Genomic DNA, 19,339 nt, shown 5'->3' with positions numbered 1-19,339 from the left:
AATTTTATTTAACAATTAATCTCTGGGGATTTTTTTATTATTATTTTTTAAGTTTCATTTCCATTCAATTTTCATTTCTTTGAAATGTTGTTTTGTTGTTTTTTTTAACTGCAGATGAACAAACTAAATGACTGCAATCATAAGGTAAGAATTTCCTTTCAAGTTAATGAAATTAGTGCATTTTAAGAAGATTACAATTGATTATCATCAAGAAGGGACACACAAACATAAGTAAATCTAACAGACATTTTACAGGTGCATAAGAGTTTTGGATTCAGAAGGTATTGAAGCATGAAATGCCTAAAACACAGCAGCTGACTATTATGACTATTATTCCAACCCTCATCACTAATCAACACGAGCTGGAAGGTTTCAGGTTGCACCTAGCAATCAAGAAGGCTGCAGCTGTTCCTCTCTCAAATCAGGTCTAGCAAGCCTATGGATGCAAGGTAGATCAGGAAGCTGAACTGGCTTAACAGAAAGCTAACCTTCTGGGGAGATGGATTAGTTTTCCACTGGCTCCAAGAGCTGCACTGACTTACCCTGCAGCCATGCCATCAGTGGAGCTTAAAGCAAAGAAGCAGCAGAGGAGGCGAGGAGGGGCTGGACTGGAGGAGCTGTGCTGTAAAAATACACTCCAGACCAGCGAGCTTTGCAGTTCTAAAACCCAAACTTTCATTTTTATGCAGACTGATAGTTTTACTTTTGACTCTGCTGTGCATAGGTATATATACAAAGGAAGCATATTTTGACATTGGGGTATCAGAATAACTACTTGTCACCTCCATGTTTTCAGAGGCAATCTTAGAAACTCAGGCTGAACGTTGAACTATTATCCCCAGAACTTCACTGGAAATCCAGTTCTACTCAAATGGAGACTGTTATCAGAAAGGGCCACCTCAACCCTGTTCTTCTGTGGGGAGCAGTACAGAGCAGCACGGGCTGAGACAGAGGTCCCAAACAACAAGCCCAGGGATGCCCATCTCCCCCAGGGCTGCGTGACAAACCCGGTGTGATTTCAGACATGGCCCATTGATTAAAGCAGGTGTGAACTGTGGATGACCAGCCAAGCACTGCTGTCTTCCAGAAGCGGAAGCAGCCAGGCAGGCCTGGAATCACCATCACTAACTGTTGCATCTGCATGTCTTTTCTGCCTGAATTAGGAAATGCATACCGTCTCCCTTCTGCCCCAGGACAAGTAGGAAGGGGTGGCAGCTTCTTAACAGGCACAACCGTCTGGAGCAGACATCTCCCTGTACGCTCACGACATGCACAAAGCTCGTACTGGTAGAAAACTATTTTACAATTCCCTTTCAGAATTATAAACAGAAATTTAGAATCACGTACCTATTCCAGTTGCCTTTTCTTACTTGGAACACACATGAGAACAGATCAGACCTACCAATACTTTCGTGAAGTAGTACTAAGATATGGATAAATCAGGCTGACAAACATCCAGCAGTAGTTCTAAGTGACATAAATCTGTAATTGTTAGGCTGACATCCAAACAGAAGGCACACAGCTTTTAAATGAACTTTTAAGATACATACCAGGGTATTCTTAGCGTAAGAAAAGCACTTGTGACAAGAATTGCCTTTAATAATTGTTAAAATTCTAAACTGCCCCATAACCAAATTACTGCAAGTTCAAATTTGACATAAGCCAGATGCTAAATCCTTGATACACTGCATGTAAAATGAAACCCATTTCAAAGGATCACAGGCACCTGCTTATGAGCACTGTCACTCAGAATTTGGTCTCAACAAATTGCAATTACTCCTTTGGGACTAAACAAACCACCATAATCTCCATTCAAACACCAAACAGCAATATGGATTACTGAGATGTGAATAAAAAAAGTCCTAAATAATTTAAGCTAGTGCAAAACGTGCCAGAAACTAACAGTAACACTTACCTTTTCAGCACATTCACTGTATGAAATTCTGCCCATAGCACAAGGCTGCATTTTAACTCACTTTAGAATTCCTGACCCACATTTTACTTGAATGCAACTCATGGAGATTAAAGATCAGGATGAAAAACACCATGCATTTATCATGGAAGAAATGTTAATAAAAATGGGTTTTTATCACAGAATAGAAACAGTTAGGACAATAAATCATTCACCTCATGCAGTAACAAAACACTGCTGTAAGTTCCCATGAGGGGGAGCAGAGCAGGATGGGGGCTCGGGCAGCCCGTGCCTGCCATGTCTGCATGGCTGCTGGATGCAGCCAGATGGAGTCTGCCGAGATTTGCCATGTTTAGACTCCTGTTTTAACATCATGATGTCTACTTCACAGTATTGTTTTACTGTAAACAAAAGGCTTCCTTTTCCACTTCTCCTCCCCTATTCCACTCTAAGCCAAAAGTAAAACAAAACACAAAAAACCCTACACCATAGCATTCTTCGTTCAAGCAAGTATTGCATTCACATTTCCTCGGTTCATTCAGCGATGGGCTGACTGCCACGCACGTCATTAAACCTATTCATGTGTCCAGTTTATTTGATACGCCTGTCAGGAGGTGAAGGCAAGAAATGATGCTGCCTCTTCTGCTGTGAAGGTGGCAGCCCTCCCCGAGCACTGTCAGCCTCACCAGAAGCCTTGCAAGTCTTTTACAGACGTTCACATTTAAACCAGCAGAACTGAATATGTAGATGCAAACCCTGAAGATTTAATGCTTTTAAAGCTGTATACCAAATAGGCAAATTAATCTCAATGATACAGTACAAAACCATCCCCATCAGGGGGATGTGGAAGCTAGGGCTTCAATCGCAGCCCCAAGCAGCGAAAAAGAAGCAGAAGAAACACGTGGGAAACTTGAAGAAAACAAAGGCTATTGCGAATATTTGCATTTCCTGGTTTGCCGTGCATGGAGCCTCTCAGACCAGCCAGGATGTTTCCAACGCATAACTTTCATACACTAGAAATTCCACTTAACTTCTCCACCCTACTACATAAGATGACCTAATCCTCACTTCTCGCCCATTTTTCACAATCTGAAAAAGCTCTATTGTATCAAGAAGTCGTCCTAAATACATCGCTTACAGGCACTAAATACTGTGCCCATCATTTACTGAGCACAGAGGTCTACAGTTTGAAATCAGAAACAGTTAAATACTTGCAAAAACAAACAAACAAAAAAAAAAGCTGTCAGCAGTCAGTGATGAGTTTCAAAAGTCATCCCTTTCGTTTCTCACATTTCTAGTCTGCATAAAATTGTGTGCCAGTAAACACAGTCAGGGTGGGAAACAATTTCATTACAAAGCAGCGAGCCCACCAGCTTGACTGTATGATCTTTTCAATTACAACTAAATGTAATTCACCTTCTTGCTGTATCAAAAATGTAATTAAAACAACAAAAACGTCTCCACAATTAAGAAATTTAAAATCTGCAGACGTGATTATATTTAAACGTGAGAGAATACACTCTTTTATAAAAGAGCACTAATTCTATTATCCTAGAAATACAGAAATACAATAGTATTTAAGATCTCAAGAAAAGGGGATACTCTTACCTCAAACTCTTAAGAATCGTTACGCTACAATCTTACCTCAGTCCTTAACAACTTGTTTGAAATCACAGCTGCTACTTTTTAAGCAAGGCCCAGGGTAGACTTGAAGTCATTAGTCCAAAATTACCAGGTTGCATGCCCCAAAATACTTGGCAAACACAGAATTCTTCCTCTGAGGATGAGTAAATAAACTTAACGTGGAAATCTCACACGTATTTCTCAGCCTCCTTCAATAAGAGCAGGAGTGGGGAAAACAGCTAACACAGCAAACAAATCATAGCTCTGTTCTGATTTATTTCATGTACCTATGGAAATGCTCTGGGGGAAAAAAAGCCACACGAACAAGAAGCAGAGCCCTCGGATTTGTCTGACTGCAGTGAAACTCTCCACCCTCTGAATGAGCTATAATGGAGGCAAGAACAAAAGAAATTCATGATCTAATTACCAACCAGACAAAAATGCCCCGAATTTTAAAAAGGGCTTCAGACAAGAGGCACCTGCAGCTAACCCCGGCTCCTGGCCAGCAGGAGCTGCAGGCACCAGAAGCTTTTCAGACTTCAGGACCACTCCATCTGTCAGGACACAGTCACACACTTGATTTAAACAGGAAGTCTCAAAATTCTCACTGCTACAAAGGCGATCCTGGTGGGACACTGCTGCTGGGAAGAGGCAAAATAAAATAAAACAAAACAAAAACCAGCCTAAAAGCACGCACATCATTTACCCTCCATACTCACAGTAATTCCCTGGCAGCTCTTCAGCAAAATGCTGTATTCACTCAGTCAGTACCAGTATAAGGATTGCCAGCTGCTTTATAAAAAACAAGTCCTAAACGTGACAACAGCTAAGGCAACAACTTTCTTTAGGGGAAAAAAAAATGTCCTGGCATTTCAGAAACTTGAAGTATTTGAGTGAATCTGGAAAATAAAACATTGTGAAAAGTTCACAAAGATCGTGGTGTCAATGCTATCACTGGTAACATAAAAATAAATAAAAAACAACAACCAGTAGATAAGGACACACCTGGGTATTTCACAAATCTCAATGGCCCATTCAGCACAATTCTGTTTTACTATAACGTGATGCATTGAAACTATATTACATTGTGGGAACACAGATGAGTGATGTGCTCTTTACATACATCTTCCTTCAGTACCACCAGCATCCACAACGGATTGTGATCTGTCTCCCTGATGAAGTGGGAATCCTGCCTCCTCCTTTAATGTAGCTGAAATACTTATGTGTGAATTCTCTGTATGTACTTTTCTAGGAAAAAGTGTTTTCAGTGGAGCACCTTCAGCTCTGGGAACTGCCTCTCTCCTCAGCTTGACAGTTCAGTTCACTTGGAAGCCCAGTCTTGCCTTAAGGATTATTTATTTAGGGCCTACAAAGAAGAACAGGGTCAGCAGAAAGATCTGTGGAATATATATACCTTCACCTGGTTATCAAGATTATGTCTCTGATTACTTGCATCTCTACCTACAGAAATGTAATACCATACATAAGTGGGGAAAACATCAACAAGTCACAGAAAGTACATACAGCAAAGCAAGGTCACCCACAGACCTCGTTAAAGACCTTGTGTACCCAAGTCCAGCACTGTCCTGCTCCCTTCAATTGAATGCTGATACAAAACCAAAACAATTAATAAAACTAATAAACATCTTCAAATGATACATTTCCTTTAATTTCTCTGTCATCTACAGATCTTATAGCTGATATGACTGAAGAATGTTCCCTGTTCCGAACATCTGATAGACCTGGCCCACTCTTCGTGTAATGTAGAATAGTAATGGCATCGTCAGCATTACACAGACACATGATTTTCAAATATTAAAAACTGAAAAGCAGTGGCTGTCCTGGAACTGGCATACTACATTCAACTACATCTCCAGCAAATCATTTATTTTCACTAAATATTAAGAGCAAAAAATCCACTACACTAAGGTTTACCAAGCTCTGCCAGCATCCCTCACGTCATACTTGCATTCCAGATGCCTAACAGTCCTCACTAAAAGGAAACATTGCTGAAGGGGCGTAAGAATGGAGTACATCTAGGATGCATGAGAACAGCTTGTGATTTAGTTAAAAATCAGAACGCACCCATGTAAGCTCAAAATTACTACAGAGAAATGAGAATCAACAGCGAGTCTAGTGGTTTGATCCTAAATATAGATTGCTGCTCAGGAGACAATAAAAAACACAGGATTGGAGAAGATAAAGTGTTAATCGCATATTTGGTGGTTTATGAGCCAAAGCAGTCTGAGGTTTAAACTGCTTCTGCTCAGTGCTCATCCCATTCAGAGACGATGAATCATTTCCCATTTGGCAACACTCCTGCCTACAAGGCTGTCTTCTGTGAGATTTCTCCTGTATCCTTGTAATAGATTTGCTAATTTAGTACACCTGACTTTGAGCAAAAACTATTGTTGCCAGCTGTCAGACTAGACCTCGTCCTGTTTATCAGACACATCTAAACCATCCTGTCCTGCCCCAATCACCGAAACAGAACACTCTTTACTAATCCCAGTGCAGTAAATTACTTTCTAATATCCTTGTTTTTCTTACTCTGCCAAAATACCAACACGTAGATTTAAAGCAACAGCAAAATCAATTTATCTGCAGCAGCTGGGCTCAAACCAGTTTATCCAGTAACTACTTTCTGTAATATTTGCTGTTCTGGTCATTCTGGGCATGAATTTGTGAGTCTCAGTAGTAGAAGTCTGACTTGTTTAAATGAAGGTAATATAAGCTCACAGGGAATGTATTCAAGCTTTTTAGGCAGACTTCCACATCTCTTCGAAAGATAAATCTGAGCAGAACGATGTATTAAACGCCTCACACACACTAAAACATTTCATTTTCCCAAGGGCTTTGCACATGCAGAAGAAAACTGCATTACTTTCTGTTTATAAATATTTGTCTGGACAGCAGCTTTAAAGGGCAGGGTAGGGGCTACAAAAATATGTTCTGTTTTCAAAGAAAAAAAACAAAAACAAAAACAAAACAACCAAAACAACCTGCCTGCGTGGAGTGTGGGAAAGGGGAACAATTTGTATGTGACCTAAACAAAATTCTCCAGAATTTACCTCTACGTTCTACATTCAGCATATCAGTTATGCAGACACAGCAAGTGGAGTCACACCTTTTAGGTGCCCAAAATTCCTACTGGGCTTTAAAAGCTTACAGAGTTCACCTAACATCCATGTTAGATGCTGTTTTGATACTTCTACTCTTCCAAATATTGTAAAGCTCAGTATAATCAACAAAAACACAAGAACACATCTATGCTCCCCCACCCAAAAGGGAGAGAAAAAAAAAGTATTTACATTCCTCAATATCCCTATCACATGCAAACCAGAACCAACAGATTTCAGATGGGAAAATTAAAATAGTAAAATAAATATGAAAAAATCAAGTGCACAAACTCCAGAACGGCTGCCCACGTGCACTACAGTTAGCATGGCCCCGATCACTTTTGGAATACAGATACAGGGAGGAACACATCGTCAGGCACGGACAGCATTTCTACCACACTATACAAATGAAAAGGGTTATAAGAAGTTCCTAAAATAAGAAGCAGTGGAGCACAGGGGATTCATGGGTGCAGGAAAAAGCCAATTCAGAGCAGTTGACAGTGATTTAGCAAACCTGTAGGTGAAAAGCACGTATGCTTGGGGCAAGCAAAGCAGCTGCTGGTGATGGGCAGGACCCCACAATGCCCCTGCCCTGGCAAAACAAGTTCCTTTAAGGTACTGCTCATGCAAACAAAAGGAAAAAGATCTGTATATATGTTTTTTACAAGGCTCTTCGTGGTAGCCTTTGCAATGATGAATCAGATACTGTATTTCAAGTATTATTCATCTGTACAATTTAAGCTAGCCCTGAGTAATCATTAAAGAAAAATATTTGCCAGGAAAAAATAACCCAGAATACATGATTCACTCACTTCTGAAACAATAAATGGTTCACCATAACAAAAATAACTATATTGTACATACTTTAATTAAGAAGTCTGAAAAACAACTCCATACAGTGAAGAAACAATGCCCTTAAGAAAAAAATAATAATATTTAAGTGTTCAAATGACAAAAAAAATCTGATTAGAAAAAGGTAATTCCATGGAATATTGTTAACACTATCTAATGAAACTGCTCTATTCTTTATCTATTTATAAAGTTCATATCCGTAATTAGGACAGTGCTCACCTCTCACACTCTCACCACGGAACCACATTTATTTCAGCATGAAGATGATGCAAACAGTGCATCTGAAAACGACCTCTGGCTCTGAAGAGTTCAACCCAGTAACAGCCCTGGGATCACAGAACAACTCCCTGGGAACGAGTTAGGGCTTCCACAGGGGAAAAGGGGATCAGCTGAAAAAATAAAGTGTTTAATAGCTTTATAATTGCCCAGAGCTCAAGGAGGTGTGAAAACAAGCAGCTTCTGGGGAAAGATGTCTTCATCGGAGCAGACTGTGTTTGGACCATTTTATCAGTAACGCTGGAAGAAAAAAGAAGCACTGTCATCATCAGCAAGCAACACTGAACAAGTAGGAACTTTTTTTGTAATTGCCTCTCTTCATGGTTAAGTGTAAGTTTACTTAAAGTGAAACCAAGCAGTTTCACCTTCTACCAGTTCATTTATTTTTAGTTAACTAACTAAATAAAACCACATCTGACATCATTCTTAAAACTTTTCCTCATTTTGTCTATATATAGCCATTTTCTGAGGACACCTCTAAGAGATAATTAATATAACATGGTGCCTGGCTCTTGCTGGAGACGCACCTGCCCTACATTTCATTTCTGATTTCTTTCTTCGGGGTTTAAATCCCTTTTGCAGACTCTTCCATGTAGGTGTTCAGTAGACAGCATGATAGCAGCCATCAGTGTTCTTCACAGCACAGACTGTTTGGTGTAAGCAAAGTGCAAGGTATTTATTATCAATCAATTAATGCAATAAGCTGCTTCTATACAAATCTGGTGGTGACACACCATGTAAAGCTGGAGGCCTTCCTCTTCCAAAAAGATATCTTTACATAGAATGCAAAATCAGAAGGCATCTATGATCGCCATCAAAGCAGATAGAAATATATTAACTATCAAATGAAGAAAGATAATTTAAAAAGGTTGAGTCTTTCTCACAACTAATTCAGAAAGAGCAGGTCACTCTTTACTTAAAAAAAAAACAACCTTACTCCAAAACCTCTGCACACATATGGCATGTAGATTACTCAAGGAAAGGTTAAAATGTACAGAACCCATCTGTTATCACATACTGAGTCTTCCAACCCTTGTTAAGCAAGAAAACATTAAAGAAGTGATCAAGATGTCATTTCTTGGAATCAATATTCTTTACGAAGAGCTCAAAACCTTGTTAAAACCTTGGAAATGTGAGAATTAGCACTGCCCCTGCAAGCCTGAGTCTTGTTCACTGCTGCAACCTTAAGAGCCCGGGCATCAAAATATTCCCAGCCAAAATATTCCTGCCAAAGTCAGTCTCCACCTCCTGTCTGTTTGTCCCGGGCGTTCCTTGTTCCAGTTTACGCCTTTTTACTCCACCCTTATCCAACTTTTGAACCCTCAGTACTCTAGTTAATGCCCTTCTTAACACCCCCAAGTTGAGCATTAACAGGAGGAGCAGGGTGGGTGTGCTCAGCTCCCATCCCCGGCCGTCCCTGAATCCAGCAGCACTCCTCTGCTGACTCAGAGACATCTGCCAGTCACCGGGCCCCGGGTTGATAACGTCCTGCCCAACAATTCAACATATGCGACATAAAATTTTAATCTCCCTGAAAGCAGTTTAACAGACTCTTCTCCACATAAGCTCTGCCCAAATTAGGCACTGAGCACGACAAGTATCTGTGAAGAGGCGGCATAACTTGACAGCCAATGAAAACAAACGGCAACGCTAGCTATAGCTGGAGTATAAACTTCAGCTGGGTTTTACAGGTTCAACTACAGTTCTGAATCCACTGAGAGCAAAGAAAAATCTGAGATGCTCACTCACAAAGCTGCGTTCAAGCTACACGGGGAATGGGCTCTCCTACTCACCACACTCTGAAGTGCAGAGGGAACAAATGCTTGCAAGGGTCCAACTGTCCTGGAGCAATGCTGCTCTGCACCCACATCACTGGGACAGAAGTACACCTCCCATCTTGGACCACACTGTTAAAACCTGCTCAAATGTGTTTCGAAATTTCAATAAATGTACTCAATAACTTTTGAAGGGGTCCACAGTGCAGCCCTGCACAGGTTAAGTTGCATTATGCTGATACACAGGAAATTGCTGACTTATTCTATGGGATGGACAATACACCAGAGGAAAGAAACTTGCAGGAAAAATGGTAAATATTGTAATGAGGAAATCCGAGGCACATACTCACAATGCCACATTCACATCTCACAAGTGAACAGAAATTTCCTCATGATCTCTTGGCCACAGAAGCAAGTGAGACACAGATAAATGCACACATATAGTAGCTCCCCATGCAGAATGACCACGCGCTGTTAAGAGTGGGGCACCAAAAGCTTCACTGTCTCTGACAGGACTGCAGGAATGTGAAGCCCTCCTTAGCAGCTCCTTCCAAGGCAGGTACTGGGAAAGCAGCATGAACTGTGGGAACTGTAAGGAAGGAAGGGAAACTGCACAGCAATTTCATGACAAGCCAGGTGTGATGCTAATACTACTGAAAATTAAGTCACTTTTTCCTAAAAGGCCCTCTCTATCCCTCTTGCAGAAGGAAGCAGAAACCCACAACGTTTAAAATCATCCCTAACCCAGTTCTGAAGTAGAGATCCCAAACGTGAAAGATTCTCACAGAAGGGCTACAACAGAACACGACATCACAACTTCACCACTTTACACTACTGCAAGTACAAACATTTAAAGCCTTTAGATTTTGGACAAATATCAAGCTCAAGTTTCTGCACTGCATCTTGAATTTACAGATGGCAGTCGCTTCTTAAAGAACTCATGGGCATTCTGCATGTGCAGCAGCATTAATTAACTTGAGTAGAGGTCGATAGCAATACTCCCCCATCTATTCATACACACTTGGTCAACAGTTTCTTTCAAAGATGTGTGACATATACACTCAAGGTTCTGCTCACCAAGATCCCTAACATCTTGTGCTTTACCAAACATCCAGAATCACTAATCTGATATTCAGAAGTGCCATTAATAACCCAGGTGAAATTAAGAAAGATGGCACTTAAAATTCGTAGAGTTGTTCACAGGCTTCAGTTACCAGGCAGCTCCTGTAGCAGCTGCATAAAACATCTGTGAACTTACTCGTAATATTCTAGAAAGTTTCCACTTTAATACACACAACTTTAAAGTTTGATCATTTAATACTCCATGTGCTGGGAACTCTGGCTTGAAGAAGTCACTTTTAATTTCATAACTAGTAAAGCTGAGCAAGGGCCCTCTGGCACCAGGTCCTCCATGTCCATGTAAACAGTCCTTTGCAATACATACATTGTGTCTCCCAAAACATATGTATTATTATTAGCACAAGGAAGAGAAATGCTCCGTATGTTCATATTTTCACACTGAAAACACAATCAATGCTACTTGGCTAAGAGCAGAATTGGTAGCCTGTGCATGAAATACGTAAGAGATTTCTGTATGCCTTAGCCCAAGTACAAGAACTTACTTTTGCTTTCTGCTTCCACTGTAAAGTAACATCAAACCACACTGCCCCTTCTGCCACCACAGCCCCTGCAGCTGAACTTGTACACCATTTCTTAGGCCACATCTGATATCACCACTTATAAACTGAGACAGAAGTACACCTTCAGCCACTGAACAAAACAAAGGGATGCCTTAACATTACTACACCTAGGCACAGTGCTATTAACCACGTAGTCCTGCATACAGTATCCTAAAACTTTCTTTTAATAAAACCATTGAGGAAAACAGTGGGTAAAATCTGTTTTTCTGGAAAGCAAGATTTATACACAGCATAAAATTAATCACTCCAGAACAATAAAAAGGTAAAAATGTGTTTTTAAGAGTTGAATTGAAGGCCTATTTGCCATAAGGACACCTAAATGTCTGGCATAATTGACACAATAAATTTCTAATCCCAGGCAGTTATGCATGAATGTCAATCTATGCACTTTACCTGGACACATTTAGCTCACTGAAACAGATATTTTATGATGTATTTATTTTTAAAACAAGCAACTTTCACAGGTACTCTAACCCAGATCCAGCTTTCATTCCTCACCAAGAAAAAGGGATGATTTGTGTTAGTACATCTACACGTCCTGAGAAAATCCTTGCATGTAGCATACCACCTTGTACTCAAAGGAAACAGCAAACTTACTGAGTATACTCCAAATTCACTCTCCCAGTGCTATGATTTGCACAGAGTAGCACTTTTACCACATGCAGTTAGAGAAGCACACAGTCTGGGCTTTTCTTGTACTGAAGTCACCACATTGGCTCAAGTTTTCAGGAAATGTCTCTGCTGTTACCGATGCAGATTCTCACCTCTAATTAAATATGAGCACAACTGCATCTATAATAGTACTTATTTACTTACCTATATGCCAAACTCCAAATTGAGTCGCTAGATATGATAAAAAAGATCTAATTAGGTATGACTCCATTTAACTCCATTGGTAATATTAAAATCTGGGTCAAGGCAGAACAAAAATGAGCGTATGTCACTGGTTTAAAACCTTTTCCTGCTGTGGGCAGGGTCACCTCCAGCAACTTGGGTACTCTGTGAGCACCTGGACAGCCAAAGGCACTGCTCACGCACAGGCCCAGCCACCTTCTCCAGTTATAAAGAAAAACAGGGATAAGAGGAAGAGGTTGAGTTTAACGTGGATGTATTCCTCAGCCCACCCTGCCTGACAGCACAGCACGGAGCAGAGGGATGCACGTATCCTGGGAGTGATGCTGTGGGTGGGAACGCTTGTACCACGGCACTGTCACTTGCTGCTCGTGGCAGGATGGCACTGCACATGCTAATTTAAGCAGGAATGTCAGAATCCTGTAACGTATTTTTACTGTGACCTGTAAATTGCAGTCTGTACATGCTCTGCATATTTGAAACAACTTAAACGAGTTCGTTCTGGAAAGCACACACTGAACAGCAGCAAGTGACACCACCACAGTCAGAGCGACTCTCCCTCTCTACAAGGAAACAATCCTTCTCAGTTGTGTCAAACACATACCAGCCAAGAGTCTTTCCAGAAAATTAACAACAGGATACAGCCATTGAAACTCAAATACTGCTTTTTCTTTCACTTTCAGAATTTTGAATGAGTGAATGGCTTTTACACACTTTGGGGGATATCAGCCCTTTTGGTTTTATTTGCTTGAGCAACAACCAAAATAAATCTCTTAAGTAGTCTGAAGTAGAAAAAAGTAATTTCCAAGAACCTGGAGCACGCTGAAATAGAGCACAGCACAAACACAGCAGAAGTGACCCTGCATCACCCCAGAGGGCCCAAACAGAACCATTATCTTCTGTGGATTTATATTCAAGAGAAACCAAGTCAACGAGCAGAAAGTCAACGGCTCTAAATCCCAGCTTCACCCGGTTTATCCTTTTTATGATCTTCATGTCTGTTCTCCATTCTGGGTCAGTTTCCCCACTTAAACTTACATGATAACGCTCAGGCAGTTCAGCCCTGAGCTTTGTTATCTACAGACAAAGATTTGTTTAAAGTTACAAGCATTCTTCTCTTTGCTTTCATTGAGCACATTTAAGTAGCCAGAAAAAGCCAACAGTTTGCTTTCTTGAGCATTCTATCATCAAATATCCCACAAGATTTTGATCCTCTCTCCCAAGGTGGAAACATGCTCTGCTGATAGCAGACACACACAGCAGCAGTTCTGCATGCATTATCTAATATCACTGACATTAATCTTTACTTTCCTCTCAGAAGTCACCAAAATGATCCCAGGCACTGAATGTCATGAGCAGTTAAATATGATGTAACAAAGCACACAAGAAGCAGCTGCTGTACCAACACACTCATGCCATTAAGTCAAGTCAGAAGTCAGGTCATCTCATTATTGTGATGACAGCAGGGAAGACACCCAAAGGAATCACCCACCTCTTCAAACACACGCAAGAAAGATGCGGCCCAGTGGTGAGATGTCATTTTAAGTAAGACAGCAAAGCAAGGATACACTTCAAAGGCCATGAGATAAAACAGAACAAAACATTAAAAGCTTGCCTCCTTTTAGGAATCAACTCATTCACCTTAAGGACACAAAGACACAACATCTTCATCTGGGGCCTGGTCTGATTTCTAGTGATTAACAAAAAAGAAAATAGAGAAGAGTTTGTCACCACTAATTGAGTTACTCAGCTACGCAGCCAGACATTATGTTATAGCTGAAACTCTTTAAATGCAACCAAAAAGTACTGTTCTAAAATTACTCACTATTTCTCTACCCTAGGATTTCTAGTTTATTTTCCAACCCCAACAGATTTATTTTTTAAACACTAGGACTGTCTGCAAACTTCCTGTATGGCTCCTACATATGTCCCATACGTTACCTACAAACATGAATTCCCTACATGTTTTACACAATGTTTTCCTACAAACAAAGAACAAATATTGAGTCTTTTTACTCCTTTAATTGGAAGCTTGTGTTGAATGGTTTTCCTACTCTTGATTTCCTTCCCCAGAGCCATTTGGATCTCTCTTTTTCCTTGCCACTGCATATACACAAATTTTATATCCAGATCAATAAAGCTTTGCCATACGAACTGATCTCACTAAAAACAGTTGAGACTGCTCTTTTGTTTATTACAATTCTGTGTAGTCTGTGTGATCCACAACTGATTTATACATACAGAAATATCTACAGCCATAAACAGTATAGATATCTAAATTATCTATCTATATATACACACAAAAAACCACACTCCATACTTATGAGAACACAGAGGGCCAAGAATCCATCCATCCCTATTCAATCTTACCACATACGTGTCCATTGACTTTGTTATTACTGGAGCCATTTAATCCAGCTACTATGTAATTTATCAATTCCAATTTCTTAAGTACTAGTTTTCAGTAAGTCGTGTCATTAAGTCAAGTACACCTTACTTGAAGGAACCCTATTGTTTTACTGTTGACTAAAGCCCATCTAAATACAGGCTGCTGGTCAAAGCAGCAGTTCTGCCCTCTCTTCAATTTCTCATTCTACACCCCTCCAACACAAGAAAGCATTTTTTCTTGGTAGGATTAGCTTTCCACTCATCACAGAGCTAGCTGCATAGTTGCTGGAGTCAACACCAGGTGGGGCCAAGCGAATCCAAGGACTACAAGGACAACAGAAACAACTCTAACTATAAAACAATAGCCTTGATACTTCAAAACATAGGTAGGTACTTTAATCCATCAAGCTACAATAAAATCAACAAGAGAGGCAGGATGAGATGATGTCCATTTGATACAACGAGAAGATCCAAATCTTTTATTTCTCTAATTAGCAAACTGAAATCCTTATAGTAAGAGGAAGAAGCCAAACCTACCTCCAAGTCCTTACTGAAAACATGGCCCAGCTCACTGCCATATTATACATGAGATATTCATTACATGGCCATCAGAGCATCTTCACTTGTTAACTATTCTGACAACAAACACTAGCCATAAGTCCAGAAATGAATTAAATCATGCATCAACCTTTATTCAGCTCAGATTTTAGCAGCCACACAGTTGTGAAGATTTCAAAATGACTTAACAATATCTTTCTGATCGATAAAAGTCTTACAGAGCTCGTTCATATAACTGAGGCTGTTAAGTGAAAGCAGCCAGATGTAGCTGTTTGACACCAGGTAAATCACAGGTTGACACAAAATATTTACTGTGCACCTGAAGGCAAGGCTAACTTCTCAGTCTGAAGAATATGAGCTCAATCTAGTCTTCAGCACTCAGAGTGGGTTTGCAAGGGAGAACAGTAGATCTAAATATCCATAAATAAATAAAAACAAAGAAAAAAAAATCACAGTAAGAATGGAAGAGGATGACTGGACTAGAATGTTTAATACAATTCAGACACACTCAGACTAGATAAAACAGCGATAAAAATTCCAGAGTTGAAGGAAATTTCCTTGCATTACAACTTCCTCGGATGTTCTTACAAGCTGCTAAGATAAATTTTGAGGACCACTGCAATTCTAGACTCCAGCTAATTTAAATTACACTGCCTGTATTTTAATCATAAACAGTAACTTATACCCCATATTACAATCAAAGAAGGCCACTTTTTAAATATCTTTTAACAATTAACTATCAATTTTCTAGCTCAAGACTGTGCAAAATACACCAACATACATCACAGAAACCCAGAGTGATATTTACAACTGACAGCTACGACTACAAGCAGAAGAAGAACCTTTGAAGAAGCATTTAACACAGATGCACTGTAAACTAAATAAAAACTTACTAGAAGTATGCCACCGCTGTGGTTTCTCTCTGTTATGGAACCCAGACCTAAATAAACTGTTAAACACTTAGTGTAAAGGTATGCCAAACATTTCTCAGAACTTTCTTAAGGTCCCAACAAAGAATCCACCTTTTTTGCAAAATGAGGCCTAGGTTAAATATTTTATTTGGCTCCTCAGGATCGACTGAGAAGTTGGGCACTAGCTGCAGATCAGCTCTTGGACTCACATCAAACATGAGCCTGTCATTTATCCAGTCAGTCAAAACAATGTTTTCCATCTAAACCTTTAATGTTTATGTCCTGAAAAACTGCTAATTGAATCCAGTTCTTGAAATCCATTTTTCAGTCTATAGTATGTAATTTAGAGATAATGAATACAAAAGATAAGTGTTACACAATGTTTACAGAATTAATCCTATAAATATTCAAGCCAAAACAGAAGACTGCTAGTGCCATAAACCCAAAGAAAATTAAGACTATATATTCAAAGTTTGAAAATAAACTTTTTGAACCATTCCAATATACGTATGCTTTTAATTCCAAACAGTTATAGAATTCAAGAGGTTTCTAACTGCTTTTCCAATCAAAAAGGGTAATCAAAATCACAAAGTACACTGAAAACTATTCCTAGGCAAGGACTGACAACATGTCAGCTCAATTCATAAAGCTGAATGCTCATAACAGCTTTTCTTAAGCACGCAGAACTTCCCTATAACAGATGACCTTATACGAAACAACACGCAGTTCTCTAAGGCATAAAATACCTCAAGTCTTTCTAACTTGAGAAATAGGTCAATATTTCATGTAAGCTTCCAAATAACAGAACCACTTCTCAGCAGCTGCACAGAGATGCTGGATGTGGAACAGTCTCTCTAGAGGGGATTTTGCTCTCATCCAGTGCTTTGCATACACCCTTCCTAAAAAAACAAGGTAATGAAAAACTCAGAAATGCTCCTCAAGAACGTACCTGTTTCTTTTGGGAACTGATTGCACAACCACTCAGGCTCCTCAGTACATAAAGCCACTGCCTATTGCTCACTACTACACTCCCCATGACATATTTATGTTGTCAAAGACAGGATTAGAAGACGTACTTAATCCTTAATATAAAGAAAACAAAATAGAGTACTGAATCCAAAGGTGAAGCAGACAACTGCCTGAACAGTATTTTCCATACTTTTACAAAGGCTCCAAACTATTTGTAATGTCTCAAAGATAAGCAAGTCTGAGCACTCACAGTAAAGGAAAAAAAGCATCGAAGTACTGCATCAATAAAGCAATAACCTGAAGAGAAAGCTTCAAAACACGCTGTAAAAACAAGACAGCACTGCTCCATGCATCAGTCCTACCGACGTATAGTTTAGGAATTGTATTTCTAAGTGTAATATATAGACACTCACATCTCAGTGAAAACTAGCTTATAAATTTAGTCAAAGGTATTCCCAAAGCAAAAGATACATTCTATTTTCCCTATTAAAATAGCATGCTTGCAAAACTGAGTAAGAAAACATCTGTATTCGTTAGACATGAAACTGGAAACATTTCAGATGTGCCTAAAGTAAAGGTTTTCTTAAAATGTATTTGTTTTGCAAGTTGGTTAAATCCACTATTTGCAAAGAAGAGTATCTGAAGCGGTCTCCATTGCTTTGCAATCGCTTACCTTCAAGCACTCACACGTTGGAACACAAAATATGGTTTATCTGCCGGGGAAGGGCCTTACAACAGTTTTGAACAGCTCTGTCCTACACAATTTTTCTTTTTTAAAGAGAGCTCCTGCAGGACTTGCAGTATTTCTTCTTAAATGAGTGCTTATATGTAAAAGAGCATACTTCAAGTATCTGGAAATAACTTGTTTTCCTTCCCTGCATGCAGGTGAGCAGCTTTTGACGCTATTTTAAAACATTTGAGGTCAAGTGGTCTTCTGAAAGAAAGCGAGCCACGTAGGGCACTATGTCAAACCAACTGCATGCAATCTTCTCTAAGGAAGTTGGCTTGTTAAAAAAAAAAAGAGAAACAAACAAAGAGATCAAAACAAAGCGTGTGTCACTTTCTTTCAAGTTCACGCTGAGAAAGCGAAGGAAAAAGAATATGAAATGGAAAAGAAAAAAAAAGGCAGCAGCGGAGGGCGGCGGGACGAGGGCTGAGGTGCCCGGAGCCGTTTTGTTCCCGAGGAGAGCGGCCCGCGAGGAGCAGCCCTCACCGAGGGGAGCGGGGGAGAGGATGGGAGGAGAGGGAAGAGTTCCCTCTCTGTATTTTGCCCCTTCTCCTCCCGAGGCCTGAGAGACGCCTCCAAGCCCAGGTTCAACCTCAAATACACATGGAGGAGCTCCCGCTCGCTCCCTCCCACCGCCCAGCTGGGCTCCCCGCCGCCCCAGGAACGCGCTCCCCCGGGGCCGCGGGCTTTCCCTCCCGTCCCGTCGCGGCCGCTCCGATCCCCGCTCCCCCGCTCGCCCCGTGCCCGCCCGGCGGTGTGAGGCAGCGGCAGGCCCGGCCGGAGCTCCCCGCCGCCGCGCTCATCCTCACCTGTCAGCCGCAGCTTGACGGGCCCGTTCCTCCGAGCCCCTTGGTTGGACATGTCCCCGGCCGCGGCTCGGGCCCGGCGCTGCCTTGCCCGGGGCTCCCCCTGCCTCTGGGTCCGGGAAGGGAGACGGGGGGGAGGGGACGCGCTAATGGAGTCGGGTTGGGCGCTCAGGGCAGCGGCGGCCGCCGGAGGAGGAGGAGAAGCCCGGATGTGCCCAGCGTCGCCATGAGCGGGGCCGGGGCCGAGGAGGAGGCGGAGGAGGAGACGCGGCCGCCTTCCTTTCCTTTCCCTTCCCTTCCCTTCGCTTCCCCGCCCCCTAGCCCGCAGCCCGGGAGGCGAGCACAACAAAGCCGGGGACGGAGCGGCGCGGCGGCCGCCTCCCCTCCCCCGGGCCGGCTCTGCCCTCCGGAGGAGGCCGCTGCCTCGCGGCTGAGTGCCGGCAGCCCAACGCGACCCCCGCTCCGTGCCGGGCCCGGAGCCGATCTGAGCGGGATGCCGAATGGGGGCCGCATCAGGTGGCAGCGAGCCCTGGGAGATCGGGGGCGGTTGGGCGCGGAAGGAGGAAAGCCGAGGAAACGGGGGTGGAGGGGTTGGGACAGGAGAATCAAATGTACAAGTGAGAAGAAATGATGGGGGAATAAATTCGGAGTGAAAGGAAACGGGTATATGCAATGCTCAGCTGTGCTTGCATGGGGCATGGCAGGCCGGACATGGGAACAGGGAACTTTGAGATGATGCGCTGGTTACCCGTGGATCTTAGCAATTAGCAGCCCAGTTCTGTTAATTGCCATCGTCAAAACTGAACAGACAGAAAAAGGTCTTGCATTCTCACCGTGCGGCCTATTGTAGCTCCATCCACCCTGCAGGAAA

At 41.5% G+C, this 19,339-nt stretch overlaps 1 protein-coding gene across 1 annotated transcript in view; it reads right to left on the bottom strand.

Moving 5' to 3' along the window:
* Window positions 1-18,816, bottom strand: part of SMURF2 (SMAD specific E3 ubiquitin protein ligase 2) — a 54,986-nt gene extending 36,170 nt beyond the window's left edge. Inside the window, exon 1 of the mRNA XM_065735443.1 lies at window positions 18,472-18,816. Coding sequence (XP_065591515.1) covers window positions 18,472-18,523 — 52 coding nt within the window. The 5' untranslated portion in view covers window positions 18,524-18,816. The remainder of the gene's footprint in view (window positions 1-18,471) is intronic.
* Window positions 18,817-19,339: the final 523 nt, after the last annotated feature.

Source organism: Cyrtonyx montezumae, unplaced genomic scaffold (assembly GCF_038088225.1).
Source record: "Cyrtonyx montezumae isolate F1298 unplaced genomic scaffold, pur_monq_1.0 scaffold_19, whole genome shotgun sequence".
Taxonomy (NCBI): domain Eukaryota; kingdom Metazoa; phylum Chordata; class Aves; order Galliformes; family Odontophoridae; genus Cyrtonyx; species Cyrtonyx montezumae.
The sequence above is the reverse complement of the archived record's forward strand: the minus strand, read 5'-3'. Positions and strand labels throughout refer to the sequence as shown.